Below are 18,985 nucleotides of genomic sequence, written 5' to 3'. Positions count from 1 at the left end.
TTTTTTCAGCCATAACTCAATTCCGGCAGATCTCAGATAAGTGCCATTGCTATTATAAGAGAACAAGAGTGGCGTTCACGCTGAATTCCAGCACCTCTTTTTCCAGAAAAATGGCACTGGGTATGTATGAATTTAGCTCCAAGCAGGTCCTTGGTAGCTTCACACATTCACAGTGATCTAATCCTGTAGAGCTCATCACAAGGAGTTTGTACAAACTTTACACTTATTACAAACAAGGTTGTAAGAAGAAATCAATTTCCCTTCCAACCCGTGTTCTTCATGAACAGTACTGTTTCTGTTCTGCTGCAGTTCAGCTTCTAACAAAAACTACATTATTCATCTCATTGTCTACGGTAGCAGAATTTTACATACTGTAATTAATTATTAGTTTACACCATTCATTTCAATGCACAGGAAACACACTGCATTTTGGGGTGGGGAGTTATCAATTATATATTGATATCAGCAAATAACTTTCATATTCAGTGGATTGATTTCCATTCTGGTCATGGGGCAAATAAATGAACACCCGCAATTTATGCTCCTGTTTCTATTTCCATCGGAATTCAAGGGGGGGCCCAACCCTTCAGAATACATTTCAACAGGGAAGATTAATCAATATAAGTCACATTCTTCCTTTTCTGCTCATGGGAACATCTTGTGAATGGAATTTCATTCAAGGAGCACTCCCACCAGCAGAAGCCTAGTAGGAATCCAAACCAAAAGATATCATTAATATTTATGTTCCATGTGTCCTATAGGAAACATTGCAGTTTTCACAAAGCCCCTCACTGTGATGAAGGGTGACAGAGGCTACTTGATGACTGATGTCCTCCTTGCAGTCGATGGCACTGAGAAGCCGGAGGAGATCCTCTATGTGATAACCTCCCCACCTCAGTATGGACAACTTGAGTATGTCACCTATCCTGGAGTTGCCATTACAAGTTTCAGCCAAATGGATGTGGCAGGCCAGGCTGTCTGCTATGTCCACCATAGCAAGGCAGCTTCTCCAAGGGATACCTTCAGGTAAGCAGTGAAAAATCTATTGCTTTTCTTAATAAAAGTAGCATCAAGATTGGAAGTAGGAACAGTCAATGCATGGCAGGAGCTGGTACAGCATTCTCCTTTTGGGCATGACATCTTCATGCAAAGAGATCCATGTTGGGTTGAAGAACTTCTGGCCTTCCATATGTGCCATGTTAGCACTTCTCTCACACAAGACACGAAACGCTGGCAGTTTTACAAGTTGAGGTTTAATAGCAATAACAGGCTTACAGCAATCCAAGCTTCCCACAACTCATTGCTCACTGTCGGCGTCAGTTGACTCGACTGGCTTCCAGCCCTTCCCAAGGCCAGATATACGCCAGGCCCGCCCCGCTTCCTGCTGGTCTTCCTTTGTTCTAATCACTTGCTCCGCCTCCTACTTCTTGGAGATTCAGCTGCAGCCAATTCCTCCTCCTCTGGAGGGGGGCTTATCTCACTTTCGTTGTGTGAAAGAATCGAGTTCCTGTTTTCCTCTGCCTCTTCCTCCCCCTCTGCAGATTCCTCTTTGCCGGCCATGACTCTGACAATATGTTTTTTGACACCAATTCCCATCAGTCTCAACCAATGTGGCCAGGGGTCAGGGATGAGGGGAGCTGTAGTCTGAAGGGCCACCAGTTTCCCACTCCTCATGTAAAATAAGAATAGCACTTGAACAGTTCCCTGCACCGCATGGGAAATAGTTACCAATGTCTTTGTGGTCTAAGGAGTTGTCCCTAATGGGAACGTGGTATATACATAAACGGGTTGTGTGCTAACATTTTAGTTGTCTCCTAAAAGCACACATTAAAAATATGGTATAAGCGAGCTCATTTGGAACCTGCTTTCTAGGTTGTTTATTATTCTCATAGGTCTCCCATGAACGCTTTCTAGGGCATCAGCATTATTGCCTGTAAGTAAATGAAGTTTTACCTAGCTGCACCACTCAGTTTCTGCACTCAGTTTTAAAGCTGGAAGAAAAATTCAGAATGTAGGCAGTAGAGATATAAGATGATCAGAGCCCCCCTGAACTTGAAGCATGGGAAGTCCCAATAAAAATTTATAATTTGGCAGAAAATTTGAACTATATGATATGTATTTGTATAATTTGGAATATTTAATGTGATTTGATTGGATTGTTAAAATGGAAAATTTAATAAAAATTATTTTAAAAAAGAAAGAAAGAAAAATTCAGAATGTAACATAAGGCTGGATCTCCTTGAACATCAAGACTTTGCAAATAAAGTTAGTGTGCATGCTCAGGGCAACATTCTGGGTGGTATTCAACTAGGTTTTATTGATAGTAGACCAATTAAATTAAAGACATGAGTAAGTTAGACCCGTTTGTTTTTATGTATCTGCTCCGAGTAAAACTTAGTTGAATGTCACCCACTGCCTTGCAAACTACTTATTCCCGTATCTTGATTCAGGCAGCACATTTAAGATTATTTTTTGTGTGGTTTGGAGAGATATTTTAATTTATTATAGTGCAATGAGGTATTTTAACAATTTGAAATTCTTTACTTAAACTCATTGATTAGGCTGTTAAAAAGCAGAGACATTGATTAATGAAAGAAATTTGTATCTATTGGCAGTTCTGTGTCGGTTTGCTGTCCTCATCTGGGATTTTGCTTTTTTTAATTAATTAGTAAACTGGGGAAAAGCCAGATTCTGGATTCACACCACTGTTTTTGTTCCAGTTTAACTAAGATGGTACATATTCATGTTCATATGCATAGATGCATAGATGTAGCTACCATTCAAACTATGTGTGTGTGTTTATACATACCTATAGTGAAATTTGTGTGACATTGCTTCTAGACATGCCCAGAGTGTTATGCCCAGACCAGACACACTTTGACGAGGTATTTTAATGAAATGAAGATATACGTGTCTGTTTCAATCACTGTAAAATGATGTTCCTGGCTGTTCAAATTTGGCCAAGCAGTTGGTTATGTATTGAGATATAAATACTGTGGCAGATTATTAAAAAATAAAACACCAAGGGCTGGTGACATTTAATTAAATGAGGGTTTAAATGATCAGATTTTTACCGTCCGTTAAGGCACTTTATTTCATCGTAAACCTCACAGCATTGTTTGATGCTGCTGGCCTGGAAGAAGGATTTGGCAGTGCTTGTTTTGGACAGATGACTTCAAGTGATTAGCAATCTGACATCAGACGCTGGCAGCAGGATGCTAAAAGAACATGCTAATGTCCTCCATTTTGACACGGTGGATCAGTTTTGTAATAAGCTGGCACTATCTCCTGATTCCATTTTTATATTTTAAATGCCATGACAGATGGTAAGTCCTGCAGCCAGCTCTATTGCCATGAACTAGAGAAAGCCTGAAAACCTTGGTAATGGTGAAATCAAGTCACGTGACTCAGCCTCCTAACTAAGCTCGAGAGTTATCCCCCCCAAAAAAAAATTCATCAGAGTGATGAGAATGTTGGCTGCTTCCCATTCCTGAGGGAAACATGGAACAGAACTAAACATGGAATAAACAACACGCTGGAAGAAAGGGGCATGGTGTTTCCTTGAAACAAACAACCTCATTGTCTGGGGGGACCTAGGAATGCACGCCATTTGCATGGCAATTACTAGCCTGCCTTTGAAAGTTGGACCACAGATAATCTATCCTCATGTGCTGAACTGCTTGCTAAGTCCTTTACCTTACTCGGGTTTGGGATGAATAAATCTGTGGGCCTTTCTAAAGCAAGAACCTAATAAATCTTTAGTATTAATATTTTTGCATCATGCACTAGCACTATATAGGCCATATGGCAATTCTTTGGGGCAGCAGAACTCCAAGGTCTCCAGACTGCTTAGGGGTGTATTCTGTGGCAAATTGCCACCGCAGTCCTTTAGGGCAACATGTTCTGAAGTATTTTATCCTGGTGTCAGCTCCTTTTTTATTCATTCCATTCAATTGAGTGGACAAACTTCCATTTGTTTGTAGAGAATAGGAAAGTGCATCTTCAGTCAGGAAAACCTTTCAGGAGAAAGCACGGTTCATCCCTCTGCTTACAAGAACAGTGGGTGGAAGTAATTTTTGTTGATGGTAGGAAAGTTGCTTAACAATTTGGTCCGCTGCTTGAGTATCATCTTCCCTCTTCACCCTCAGAATTCACAAAATGCCCTTATAGTGGTACAAAATGCCCTTATAGTGGTACATTGGTTCTCGAACTTAATTTGTTCGACTCCTAAAGCATTCAAAAACCAAGGTGTGGCTTCCAATTGGCTGCAGGAACTTCCTGCACGCAAGTGGAAGCTGAGTCGGATGTTCAGCTTCTGAAAAACGTTTGAAAGCCGGAACACTTACTTCTGGATTTTTGGCATTCGGGAGCCGATTTGTTCAACAACTAAGCCATTTGCGAACCAAGGTATGACTACATCCACATCATTGCTTTCATTCCAGCTGAAGCTGTGATATAACTAAACTGATGACAGGACATCCGTTTTACTGCTGGAACAAACATTAGGTCAGTTCAGACAGCTGCTGCAGTTTTTCTCAGGTGGGAACATATTTACCTTCAGTAAATATATTTCTTACTCTTATAAAGCATCGAGCCTGCCTGCTCTTTTCCCCATCCGTTTGATGGCATAATGCCTGCACACATTTGTCACCTCTGAATCATCAGTGGAAGTTTTCAGGGTAGTAACTTGAATATCAGCAGTTTCTTGGGCCAAGAGGTCACAAACTCTACATCAAGAATCAGCCACACAACCCCAATGGTATCAAGGCTTTTCGGACCTCAAGAGTTCTAGCTCTGACCTTTGACCTAGGGCTAAGGTGAAATAAGTGTTTCAAATATTCATTGGTTTGTATATATGAACAAAATGCCTGTGGCTCAATGCACACCCCAATTAAGAGTTGTTCCTGTCTCAAAGGCACTCACATAGAAGAGCTGAGGAAGACCCCTGCCTGCTGTGACCTTGAAGGCCTGCTGCCAGGCAGCTTTCATTTTTATACAAAATAATAGTTCATTGGAGAGAGGAAACTTGGCTGACAACGGTAGCAGACTTTAAATCAACATTCTATTTCTAAATATATATAAAAAAATGTCCAATAGCACCTTAGAAACCAACTAAGTTTGTTCTTAGTTTAAGCCATGGGTAGGCAAACTAAGGCCCAGGGGCCGGATCTGGCCCAATTGCCTTCTAAATCTGGCTCACAGATGGTCCAGGAATCAGCATGTTTTTACATGAGTAGAATGTGGGCTTTTATTTAAAATGCATCTCTGGGTTATTTGTGGGGCATAGGAATTTGTTCAATATTTTTTTCAAAATATAGTCCGGCCCTCCACAAGGTCTGAGGGACAGTGGACCGGCCCCCTGCTGAAAAAGTTTGCTGACCCCTGGTATAAGCTTTTGTGTGAATGCACACTTCTTCAGATACACCAAGAAGTGTGCATGCACACAAAAGCTTATACCAAGAACAAACTTTGTTGGTCTCCAAGGTGCTACTGTGTGTGTGTGTGTGTGTGTGTGTATATATATATATATCTCGACTGCATCAGACCAACATGGCTACCTACCTGAATTATATTTCTAGTAGATCATGTGCAATTGCATACCCTCCAAGTGTCTCCATTTTCCAGGGACAGTCCCAGAATTACAAAAGCCATATTGGCTTCCGCTTTGATCCCGGAATGTCCCTATTTCCCCCTCCAGTGCCATCTCTGCTGAGCTTGGGGTGGAGGATGAGCCGCCGCTTTTCCCGATTGGCAGCGGTGGCAGCAGCGGCTGCCTCTCCATATTCTTTCCATGGCCATTGCTGCTGGCCTCCTCCCTTGGGCAGCTCATAGCTGTGTTCGTTTATCAGTAATGCTTTAACATTTTGAAACAAGAGTTGAACACCATAAAAGTGGCATGCCGATCCTTAAAGTAAACAAACACTTCCACGGCAATTTGGGGTCACTGAAAAGAAACATAACAGAATACTGAAACATGGGTGCAATGACGTATCTGCATCCTCATAACCATTCCCACAACTTACAGTCCATTTATGCAGTTGGTTTGATCATAAATCATTTGAATGCTGTCTCTTAAGTTCACAGACTTTGTGTCTGCCACTCATGAGTGTCATTCTTTCAGAGACTGGGGGTCTTGATATGTTCTCAGAGTAACCGAGAGGCAAACCCTTTAGTAAAGGTGTCTGTTATATTTCATTTCAGTAGATGGTGAAACAGGAACACTTGCCTCTTTTTGCCAGATTCATCATCAGCAATGGACTAAGGACAAAACACGGAGAGTTTGAGATCATCCTGGAGACAGTGGACCAAGCCTTACCCACAGTGGCCAAGAACAAAGGCTTGACCTTACTCGAAGGTGGCATTGCGTTCCTTTCTCCAGACATTCTTCAGCTCTCGGACCCAGACACAGATCCGCAAAACCTCTCCTTTCTCCTAGCACAGCTCCCACAGTACGGCCAGCTCTTCAACAGAATGTCTGGCCTATGGCAGCAAAGCTTCAGCCAACAAGATGTGGACAATCTGAACATTGCTTATAGACATGGAGGAGGGGATTCTCGGATTGACAGATTTACATTTGTGGCAACAGATGGAGTGAATGAAGGCTTCATAGTAAATAACAAGGTGCAACTAGAGCCCTTGGCGTTCAGCATCCAGGCAAGTTCCTGCACACACACACATGCACACACACTATTGTCTTTAGCTTCATTTTGATGCAGGTTTTAGGATTCTATCGTGCTGTATTTTATTCTGTTATTTTTTTAAAAAAAACCACCCCAGAAGCACTACGGAATGGTGATAGATACGTTCTGTAGAATAAAGAAGTAAGCTTAATGTCCCAAGTTTTGACGGTTAGCTATTCCATTTCCATACTTCTTTATTAATTTGTTAAAATATTGGTATTGACAATTTTTGAGATAAAATACAATAAGAATCAAACTAGTCTACAGAACGAGAATATTTTTTTAAAAAGAGAGCGAGAAAGAAAGAAAGAAAGAAAGAAAGAAAGAGGAAGAGGGAAGAAAATACCTGTAAGGCCCTTTACCATATTACATCATATATATCCTGTCATTTATCCACATACAGAGAGGTAGATTCTCCCATCTCCTACCTGGGAGCCTACATCATCTCCCAGTCTCACCCTGGGAGACCCTTTCTACCCTGCCTTTCATGTAGGGACTCCCCTCCTCCAACTGTCCCCTTCCTGTTTGTGTCCTCAGTCCAAGGCAAATGACTTCTTTCCCCCACCCATATACATACAATTGGCAGATAGAGATGTGCAAGTACATCTCTGTTTTTCCCTTCTCTGTTTTTCCTCCTTCTTTCATCCTTTTAACTTTGGCCTGTTTGTTCTCTTTCTCTCTTCTCTCTTTCTCTTGTTTTCCCTTTGTATTTTTACTATTTTGTATTGGGAACATTCCTACTTCTTTATCAATGAGGATGTCTTGAACTGCTTGTATGCCAAATGAAATGTTTTATGTTGCCTTGATTTTTCCTGTCTTCTTTAGCCCCCTTCATGTGTGAATTGCATAAAAGGGCATCAACTGTAGATAGTGGTTGAGGGACTGTGCTTCTGTCTCTGATCATTTCCCAATGCCCACACATTAGGCATGGATGTTTAACATGAAAAGCCTGTGTGTGTAAACTTGAGGCATCCAAGCTCATAGTCATACAGGCTTCGAGAATGTGTGAAGAAATGGCACATCGCTTTTCCCCATGGTAACATATGGATGTTGGGGGAGGAACTGAGAAGCCACATGAATTGGGGCATGGGGCTAGAGACATAGGCTCTTTCTATGCCCCTTCACATGATTCTTGCATGAAGGGGGCTTTTCATCATAAACATGCTGTAATGGGTATGAGTTACTCGTGCGTAAACTGCCACCTCTCTAGGCTTAATTGCCTTGGTTAAACCGTTCTGACTGCACAGCCCATCTCCGCGCGGCTGTCTCAGTCGCTAGCAGAATCTGTCTGTGGGCGTTTCTTAAACCTCTTCCAGCATAGAAGCTGTCTGACTCCCAAACGCCTCCTTCTCTGACTGCGCGGGAGTCTTCTGCGCAGGGAGGGCGTGGGTAGTGGAGGACCTGTGCTCTCCTCACTGATGTCCAGAGAAGAATCCCGGAGCTCTCCCTCCGCCTCCCCCATATCCCGGGTGTTGCGCTGATTTCCTTCCCCCTGTACCGAGCTGCTTCTCCCCCTGGTGCTGGGTCCTTCGCCTGCAGAATCTGGGAGCCCTCCCTTCGCCTCTCGCTCTGATGTCAGTTCCCTGACACATACATACACAAAGTTGTAGTAATTTGCATGTATCTCAAGTTTCAGTGTTCTAGGACTTATATAGGCTAATTCATCAAACTGATTTGGGTTTAAGACCCCTGTTTTGATGACATGTATGGCGTCAAAAAGTAGAGCCTTGGCTATAATAGGGCAAGGGTAAGGGAGTGTGTTGCTCCTTCCTTCCTTCCTTCCTTCCTTCCTTCCTTCCTTCCATATCTAACCTTTGATCAGTAATAGTGAGCATTAATTTTTGCTTTAGGTGGACAGCCCAGCCAAAGCAGCACCAGAAATTGTCCACCTTCGTGCTGCTTCAGATGTAGAACTTCTGAAAAATGGCAACTTTGGTATTTACATTACTTCCCGGGCCCTGAAGGCATCAGATTGTGATGGAGATGATGAACAAATAATTTTCAAGATTTTGCGAGGACCTCGGTACGGCTACTTGCAAAATGTAACAACAGGTATAGTGTCATTTCCCCTTTCCATGTAGTTCACAAGATACATTGTGTTGGGTAGTACTGCAATTGATCCTTCTAAGTAGACTTGTTACAGAAGAATTTTCCTGGAAACGTTATTTCAGGAGAAAGTGTCAGAAAAGCAGACTGAAATAGACCGCTGCAGAAAAGTGTGTAAGACCCAAGTTTGTGGGAGTCATTGATTCTTTTCATAACCTAGTTATTTCATTTTGCTGTATGACCCAGTTGTATTCTATGAACTCAGAGCGGGACTCAGAAATTAATACGATTCCTTCTTAAAAGCAGAAACCACACTTGCAGTGTATGTTGGCTTTTTAATCAAAGTAGTGTGGAACTTAAAAAAAAACCAAAATACCTCTTTAGATGTTACAAAAAAGTTACTACATGACGAAAAGGCCGCCGTGGCAAGTGTGTTAGCTTCACACACAGCCTCTCGACATTTTTGTTGCCTTTCGCAAGTTGTAGTGCAACTACCAGCAGCAAGGAGCCTCTTGTATTTGTGGAGGCTCCCTGCATGTTGTGGGACCCTGTAAAAATCAGGGCTCTCAATTGCGCATGGAGCCCTGACACTCTCTGTGGCAAGACGGTTGTCTTCCAACTCATGGAAGGCGACAAAAACAGGAGCAGAGCTAGCACATTCACACACACACACACACACACACACACACACACACACACACACACATCATGTGGTAACTCACCAATTTTCATAACACCTGAAGAGCACTGGCTTGCCATGCAACATGTGGTCTCTTCCAACTCTATGATTCTATGATTCTATGGTGCCGTGTTGCTTGCAAGCCACATGGCTTGCACGTGTGATGTGAGCATGCCATGCAGCATGCACAAGTGACGTCAGCACATCGCACACCATGCATGCCCAGTGTGTGCACATCACCGCAGAATATTGAAGGGCCTAAACCCCTCCTTGAAAATTTTGAGGGGCCCTCGCCCCTCCCCCAATGTCACCCTTGACCATAAGGTGCAAGTGTTAGGGGGAAAATACTATGAAGGCTTATGGAATTGTATGTGTTAGATGCATCTGACGACTTTAGGTGCTGTGACAGGGCCAGGCCTACCATTAGACAGAGTGAGATGTTTGCCTAAGACTGGGATATAATGAAGGAGCAGGAAATGGTCAATTATTAAATTTATTGTTGTTGTAGGCTTATGGAATTGTATGTGTTAGATGCATCTGACGACTTTAGGTGCTGTGACAGGGCCAGGCCTACCATTAGACAGAGTGAGGTGTTTGCCTAAGACTGGGATATAATGAAGGAGCAGGAAATGGTCAATTATTAAATTTATTGTTGTTGTAGCGGGGTTGTTGCCAGGGAGCAGATGGTGTGGTTCTGCCTCAGGTGCCAAAGTTGGAAACCGGCCCCCTCGGGAAAGGCAGACTCCTCTTCCCAGGCACTGGGGCCTGTTGCCGGTGATCTGCCCCTGGCTGGTCTTCGGTCAGACCAGGGAGATCTGAGTTAAGTGACAAGCGACACCTCACTCTTGAGAGATGCACACTCCCTTTCCCCTTGCATGTCAGCAGAAGAAAGTAAAACAGTCTGAAAGTAGTCTAAATCATTCTACTTTTATTCCTGGACTGTACACTGTACACAAGCTTGCACAAAGCATGTCTGCTCTCTCAGAAACCTCTGAGCATCTCACTGACTCCCCCTTTGCAACAACAACAGGAAGGTCTCAAGTTACACTGAGAACACAACCTTGAGAAGAACGAAGAACATCCTGTCTCACGCTCAGTCACATCACAAGAATCACATGATGTAAACAATGAGCTGCTAGTTCGCAACTGCTGAGCACTCATATTACAACAGCCAAAATAATTTGAACGTCTTTAAGTACCATGCCCCTTGACTTGGGAGTGGCAGGAGCACTGTTTGCTCAGGGTATCTCAGGCACCAAGATGGCTGGGGCCATCCTTGGGCAAAGGGAATAATAGTAAAGCACCCAGACCCAGCTCAACTGAAGATTAGCTGAAGATATGCCTCAGTACTTGATACAGTGAGAGTCACCTCCAGTTCCTCAGGGCCCCTTAATATGGCAAGTTATACAGTGGTACCTTGGGTTAAGTACTTAATTCATTCCAGAGGTCCATTCTTAACCTGAAACTGTTCTTAACCTGAAACACCACTTTAGCTAATGGGGCCTCCTGCTGCCGCCGTGCTGCCGGAGCACAATTTCTGTTCTCATCCTGAAGCAAAGTTCTTAACCCAAGGTAATATTTCTGGGTTAGCGGAGTCTGTAACATGAAGCGTATGTAACCTGAAGCGTACGTAACCTGAGGTACCACTGTATTGGTTTGTTGGGTATAGTGGATTGACGTCACATTTCTTCATTCATTTTCTCAGGTGGATTTATTCAGCATGAATTCAGTCAGAAGGATTTAAAGAGCAAAACCATACTTTATGTCATTGACCGTTACTGGGAGGGGAATTCAGAAGACCTGGAGTTTCAAGTTACCGATCCTGAAGGAAACTCTGCAATGCCTCAGATGTAAGTTAGAGCTTTCATTCTCCAAACACTTGCATTGCTCATAGCATTTGTTGGTTGGTTGTTTGTTTCCTCCCTTAAGTCAGGTCAGTTGCTGAAGGTTTTGAAGCAGAAACCTTTTGCTGGGTCACAGGTTTGAGCAGCAGGATTATTTACAGGATCTAGAAGGAAGGAGTTAGAAAAAATAATTGTAGGCCTTTAAAAAAATAGAGAAAGAGAATTGTCTGTGGAGTTGGTGCTATGTTGGCTCTTAGTGATTATGTACATTATACTTAGGACTTTTACGACATTCAAAGTGTTCCACATACATTAACCTCTTATCCTTACAAACAGCTTTGTGAGGATGCCAGGCTAGGAGTAGTTGGCGTGTTGCGGTAAAAGTTGTCAGAGAAAACATTTATGTGACTATAAATGGCAGAAAATAGGTAAATGTGACATTTTACTGTTGAAGTAGGATGAAGACTTTTGAAATACTTTTGAACTCTTGTTATCAGAGTTTACATACTTGTTCAAGAAAATCTGTCAGCTTTATGTATTTAGTTTTTCTCAAAATTAGAAAAGTATTTGGCATTATCTAACATGGCCTTACACCTTCAATCTTGGAATCTGTTTTCATTACTGGAGATTGATCCTGAAACTTTGAAGGGATGATGAGAAGAATATCATTGGCCAGTCGCAAACCATCTTTCCTGAATCATCCAAACTTCTGAGATTAAAGAGAAGGATTTCAGAATCAGACAATTTCACTTCTGGAAAGCAGTCTTTAGCCTTAACATTTCACATTTGTGAAAAGAGCCTGTACTTAAGTATACAGTGATATTTTCAGTTTGCACAAATATGCAATGGATTGTGGCATAACACCAATCCATCATGTTTTCTTTCTTTTTTTCTCATTTTCACAGTGTATATGCAAGCATTCAGATTTAGGAAGGTTTATCCTCTTTTCTTACTAAGGCAGTACTTGTTGACAAGACACACAGTCCTCACGGTAGCAGAGAAAGGCTGGCAAGCTATTTGCCTGCTGTGAAATATGACAGAAATAATACTAATGATGGCAATTATTAGTTATATATGTGCTTGTAAGATGGGAAGTTTGACTGCAAATTAAGCACATTCTGTTGCTAAGTTGTGCATGCGAAAATTGCATCTAGATGCAGCTTTCTGCAGCTAGAGGTCACTCTAGATCTGGGTTGGTAACATGTCCCAAATATATGGAATAATTTTCAGTGAGTTTTTTAAAAACTTCACATAACAAAAGGGTATAAATATCCCTCCAAATTCTTTCTTCCCTCTAATAATGTTTAACTAACAGCTGCCTGCAAATGCTCTGTTTATGACAGTGGTGGCAAATATAGAAGGTAGCCGTACAAATCCAATTGCAGCACAAGTAATTTGAGTGGGTGCGTAAGACAGCATGAATCTAAGAAAGAATCCTGCGGGTCCTAGGACATTTTGAGTTGCATTAGCGCCACATCTGGGGGACGCTTGCTTGTTTAAATGTCCCCAATTTTCATTCTTCCAAGAAGATCAATGCAACATCCATACTGGCTCAGAGTTAAGCATGCTGCACATCTCTTTGTTCTTGTGCTTTATTTTAAGTAGAGACAACTTTACAACCTCTTGGGCTGCTTGGGTGCATTTCTATAAATACTGTTTACTCTCATTGGTTTACGCTGCACCGATACTATGGTAAGTATTAGACTCAGATGGTGGGGAGCCTCCTTCTTCCTATTTTTAAAATCTGATATACTTCCACTCAAGCAAACAAAAATTGGACAATCAGTTCTGTTTTGTGTGCACAACTTTTTTTCTTTTTTTCTGTTTGCTGTTCTTTTTTTCTTTTTCTTTTACTTGGAAGGGTTTTAAATCAGATCATATCTTTTAGATACTAAATTTAGATCATAGAATCATAGAATCATAGAATCATAGAATCATAGAGTTGGAAGAGACCACCAGGGCCATCGAGTCCAACCCCCTGCCAAGCAGGAAACACCATCAGAGCACTCCTGACATATGGTTGTCAAGCCTCTGCTTAAAGACCTCCAAAGTAGGAGACTCCACCACACTCCTTGGCAGCAAATTCCACTGTCGAACAGCTCTTACTGTCAGGAAGTTCTTCCTAATGTTTAGGTGGAATCTTCTTTCTTGTAGTTTGGATCCATTGCTCCGTGTCCGCTTCTCTGGAGCAGCAGAAAACAACCTTTCTCCCTCCTCTATGTGACATCCTTTTATATATTTGAACATGGCTATCATATCACCCCTTAACCTCCTCTTCTCCAGGCTAAACATGCCCAGCTCCCTTAGCCGTTCCTCATAAGGCATCGTTTCCAGGCCTTTGACCATTTTGGTTGCCCTCCTCTGGACACGTTCCAGTTTGTCAGTGTCCTTCTTGAATTGTGGTGCCCAGAACTGGACACAGTACTCCAGGTGTGGTCTGACCAGAGCAGAATACAGTGGCACTATTACTTCCCTTGATCTAGATGCTATACTCCTATTGATGCAGCCCAGAATTGCATTGGCTTTTTTAGCTGCCGCGTCACACTGTTGGCTCATGTCAAGTTTGTGGTCAACCAAGACTCCTAGATCCTTTTCACATGTACTGCTCTCAAGCCAGGTGTCACCCATCTTGTATTTGTGCCTCTCATTTTTTTTGCCCAAGTGCAATACTTTACATTTCTCCCTGTTAAAATTCATTTTGTTTGTTTTTGCCCAGTTCTCTAATCTGTCAAGGTCGTTTTGAAGTGTGATCCTGTCCTCTGGGGTGTTAGCCACCCCTCCCAGTTTGGTGTCATCTGCAAATTTGATCAGGATGCCCTTGAGTCCATCATCCAAGTCGTTGATAAAGATGTTAAATAAGACCGGGCCCAAGACAGAACCCTGTGGCACCCCACTAGTCACTCTTCTCCAGGATGAAGAGGAACCATTGATGAGCACCCTTTGGGTTCGGTCAGTCAGCCAGTTACAAATCCACTGAGTGGTAGCAGAGTCAAGACCGCATTTTACCAGCTTATTTACAAGAATATCATGGGGCACCTTGTCAAATGCCTTACTGAAATCAAGGTAGGCTATATCCACTGAGTTCCCTTCATCTACCAGGCTTGTAATTCTGTCAAAAAATGAGATCAGGTTAGTCTGACATGACTTATTTTTCAGAAATCCATGCTGACTATTGGTGATCACAGCATTCCTTTCTAGGTGCTCACAGACTGTTTGCTTAATGATCTGCTCCAGAATCTTCCCTGCTATTGATGTCAGACTGACTGGGCGGTAATTATTTGGGTCCTCTCTTTTCCCCTTTTTGAAAATAGGGACAACATTTGCCCTCCTCCAGTCTGCCGGGACTTCGCCTGTTCTCCAGGATTTCTCGAAGATGACTGCCAGTGGTTCTGAGATCACATCTGCCAGTTCTTTTAATACTCTTGGATGCAGTTCATCTGGCCCTGGAGACTTGAATACATCTAAACTAGCCAAATATTCTTGTACTGTCTCCTTAGTTATTCTGGGCTGTGTTTCCTTTGCTGAATCATTTGCTCCAAATTCTTCAGGTCGGGCATTGTTTTCTTTATCGGAGAAGACTGAGGCAAAGAAGGCATTGAGGAGTTCAGCCCTTTCTGTGTCCCCTGTTTGCATTTCACTATCTTCTCCTCTGAGTGACCCCACTGTTTCTTTGTTCTTCCTTTTGCTACGAACATACCCATAAAAGCCTTTTTTGTTGCTTTTAACCTCTCTAGCAAGCCTGAGTTCATTCTGTGCTTTAGCTTTTCTGACTTTGTGTCTACACGTGCTGGCTATTTGTTTGAATTCCTCTTTGGTGGTTTCCCCCCTTTTCCATTTTTTGTACACATCCTTTTTTAATCTTAATTCAGTTAAAAGTTCTTTAGATAGCCACCCTGGCTTCTTTAGGCACCTTCCATGTTTCCGTCTCATTGGTATTGCCTGACGTTGTGCTTTTACTATCTCCCTCTTAATAAACTCCCAGCCATCATGAACTCCCTTTCCTTTTAGTATTGCTGTCCATGGGATCTCACCCAGCACTTCCCTAAGTTTTAGGAAGTCGGCTTTCTTAAAGTCAAGAAATTGAGTCCTAGTATGCTTGGCTGCTCCTTTCCGCTGTATAGTAAACTTCAGAAGAGCATGATCACTCGCGCCTAATGATCCTTCCACTTCTACCCCACTAACCAGGTCATCAACATTGGTTAGGACCAGATCTAAAATGGCTGTTCCTCTTGTTGCTTCTCCCACTTTCTGGACAATGAAGTTGTCTGCAAGGCCAGTGAGGAATCTGTTTGACCTTATGCTCTTGGCTGAGTTTGACGTCCAACAAATATCCGGGTAATTGAAGTCCCCCATTACTACTATCTCCCTTCCTTTTGCATGCTTGGCCATCTGTTCCAGGAAGGCATCATCTATGTCCTCCGTTTGGCTTGGGGATCTCTAGTAAACTCCCACAATGAGGTCTCTGTTATTCTTCTCTCCCTTAATTTTGACCCAAATGCTCTCACATTGGCTTTGAGGTTCTAAATCTTGGATCTCTTCACAGGTATACACATCCCTGACATATAACGCCACTCCTCCTCCTTTCTTGTCTGGTCTGTTTCTCTGAAATAGATTGTATCCCCCCATTATTACATTCCAATCGTGGGACTTATCCCACCAGGTTTCAGTGATGCCTATTATGTCTATTTAGTTTGCTGTACCAAGAGCTCAAGCTCATCTTGTTTATTTCCCATGCTTTGCGCATTAGTGTACAGACATTGAAGTCCATTAATCATTCCCCCGTGTCTCTTATTTAAGGATTTTTTCCTCCCACCACTAGGTCCGCGTGCTGTTTGCTCCATTTGGTCTATGACATTTGGATGATCATCTTCATTAATTGATAGACTCCTACCTTCAGGAGCACTGTCTCCCTCCCCCACATTAGTCAGTTTAAAGCCCTCCTGATGAGGTTTCTGAGATTTTTGGCAAAAACATTCCTCCCAACCGTTGTGAGGTGCAGCCCATCACTTGCCAGAAGTCCATCTTCAAGAAACTGCAGTCCGTGATCTAAGAATCCAAACCGTTCCTGTTTACACCATTTGCGAAGCCAGCTGTTCACTTCCACTATTTTCCCCTCTCTCCCTGGGCCACGTCGTTCAACTGGGAGGACAGACGAGATGACAATTTGTGCATTTAGTTGCTTCAATTTCCTGCCGAGAGCCTCGTAGTGTAACTGAACCAAGCTTTCTGGAGGAGAAACCTTGGTGGATATAACCAGGGCATTTTTCCCAGCCGGAACTTAGTTCCGGCACCTCTCAGGTGGGTACCATTGCCATTTTAAGAAAACAAGGCAGGGGGTGTTCACGGTGAGTTCCAGTAACTTTTTTCCTAGAAAAACAGCACTCAAGCATTTGTTTTGGGGGCACATGGAAATGGTGTTGTGTAAAGAATTCGCTTCCGTTCCATAATTGGCCACTAGATGACTCTGCATTCAGTCTTTAAAAAAATATTGCTAACCTATAAACGAGGAATAGTGACTTTGCTCCAAACTGTTGAGATCTTACAGGCAGTTCCATATGTAGGGTGCAGGTTATATTTATGCCTCAGGTTTCATCCAACAGAAGTTCCTGCCCAGAAGCTTTTTAATCAATGGGAAGCCATAGATTCTGAGCAGCCTACTGGTGCACAGGGAGTAGAAAGATTGGAAACTGGATTCAGACCACTCGTCCGTCAGTATTGTCAGTATTGTCTACACTGGATGGCAGTATCCCTTCAGGATTTCAGATAAAGGTAGCATGTGGCACTCTCATATGAGAGTAGGAAGGCCTTTGAGTCTCACTATGGCACATTGCTGCCTACTTTTACAATGCTGCTCTCTTGCCTGTCTCAGCAGAGTGGAGGTTGTTGTTGTTGTTGTTGTTGTTGTTGTTGTTGTTGTTGTTATTATTATTATTATTATTATTATACCTCGTCCATCTGGCTGGGTTTCCCCAGCCACTCTGGGCGGCTCCCAACAGAATATTAAAAGCACAATAGAACACCAAACATTAAAAACTTCACTAAACAGGGCTGCTTTCAGATGTCTTCTAAAAGTCAGGAGGCACAAGGGTCTCTTTCTCCAGCAATAGGAGGAGAAGCCAGCCATGGAAGCTGTGGCTCCACACTCAGCCTCCTCTGCCCCCTGAACATTGGGGGGGGGGTTATTCCTCAGCCAAATTATTATCCAGGGGGCCCAAAGAGCTCAGCGAGTTTGTGTGTTTGCCCTAAATGCCTTCTAAAAACATGGGAACCAGCTGTCACTACTCCACGGTGAGGGGAATGCGTGTTCTGTGCATGCTCGGAGGCATTTCTGTTCCCATGAATACACATTGCAATTTGAAGACGGAGCCTTAACATGAAAGCACAACCAAGGTTTAGCTCCGGTAAGCCTTTTATCAAATTAAGTCCTGTTTGCTTCTCTCTTAGGACCAGTTTCCTCCTGAACACATGCTCCTCCACATGCAGCTGCTGGGTGACCTTGGGCCAGTCACACTTCTTTGAAGTCTCTCAGCCCCACTCACCTCACAGAGTGTTTGTTGTGGGGGAGGAAGGGAAAGGAGAATGTTAGCCGCTTTGAGACTCCTTAAAGGGAGTGAAAGGCGGGATATCAAATCCAAACTCTTCTTCTTCTTCATACATTGGTAGAAAAAGTGTGTTTGCACAGACAGCAAGAAAGAAATGTCAGCTGCCTTGGATCCTGAACTATCAGGGACTTCTTTTGGATTTTCTCTGCAAATTCCCCCTCTCCTGCATACAGTGTTTTCTTTTTCTCTCCCTTCCCCCCAATAGACTGGAACTGAAATGGTCAAAAATTGAAATGGAACAGGATGTATATGAAGTTTGCGAAAATGTGGAGGTGCTGCCTTTGAGGATCACCCGATCAGGGTACATCACAGATTCTGCCTTTGTTGCAGTGAAGGTAACGTTGTCATAAAAGGAACTGAAAATAGAGCATAGTTTAAGGATGTTGAAGGATTTGCAAAGTGCTAGTTTGCAAAGTGCAGTCCTACACAAGTCTTCTCAGAATAAGTCCAACTGACCTACCTTGTGTCGAAAGAACTACCCTGCTCAGGCTTTGGGGGTGCAGTTTTATCCCCTAAGCCTAATGGTGGGTTGTTTTTTTGGCTGCTACCTACTTCAATGTTGGTCCCTGCCATTAAAGCAAAACGAATTAGTACGCTCCTCTCAAAAGATTGGTAGCATTTATAAATACACACAAGAAAAATCACCTTTTGTGTAGCATGGGAGAGTTACACCACTGGTTTTAAGGGAATAGTAATGCGCACATGCGCACACACACACACACACACACACACCTCCATGCCCTCCATCATTTCTAGGATGAAAATAGGGACGTCTCATTCCATAAACCCCACACATTTCATTTGGTTGCCCTAGCCACTCTGGGCAGTTTCCAATATACAGTGGTACCTCGGGTTACATACGCTTCAGGTTACAGACTCCGCTAACCCAGAAATAGTGCTTCAGGTTAAGAACTTTGCTTCAGGATGAGAACAGAAATCGTGCTCCGGCAGTGCGGTAGCAGCAGGAGGCCCCATTAGCTAAAGTGGTGCTTCAGGTTAAGAACAGTTTCAAGTTAAGTACGGACCTCTGGAACGAATTAAGTACTTAACCAGAGGTACCACTGTATATAAAAACATAGCAAAATATTAAACGTTTTTTTAAAAACCTTCCCTATACAGGATTGCCTGCAGACA

The 18,985-nt window shown here is 42.9% G+C and overlaps 1 protein-coding gene across 1 annotated transcript in view; it reads left to right on the top strand.

The window, feature by feature from the left end:
- The window catches only part of FREM1 (FRAS1 related extracellular matrix 1), an 84,475-nt gene that overhangs the window by 48,036 nt on the left and 17,454 nt on the right, over positions 1–18,985 (top strand). The window contains exons 24-28 of the mRNA XM_081176001.1: positions 762–1,026; positions 6,240–6,654; positions 8,531–8,732; positions 11,111–11,255; positions 18,057–18,186. Coding sequence (XP_081032127.1) covers positions 762–1,026; positions 6,240–6,654; positions 8,531–8,732; positions 11,111–11,255; positions 18,057–18,186 — 1,157 coding nt within the window. The remainder of the gene's footprint in view (positions 1–761; positions 1,027–6,239; positions 6,655–8,530; positions 8,733–11,110; positions 11,256–18,056; positions 18,187–18,985) is intronic.

Source organism: Podarcis bocagei (assembly GCF_964188305.1).
Source record: "Podarcis bocagei genome assembly, chromosome: 17".
In the NCBI taxonomy this organism is placed as follows: Eukaryota; Metazoa; Chordata; class Lepidosauria; order Squamata; family Lacertidae; genus Podarcis; species Podarcis bocagei.
Note: the sequence above shows the minus strand (reverse complement) of the source record. Positions and strands in the feature narration are given on the sequence as shown.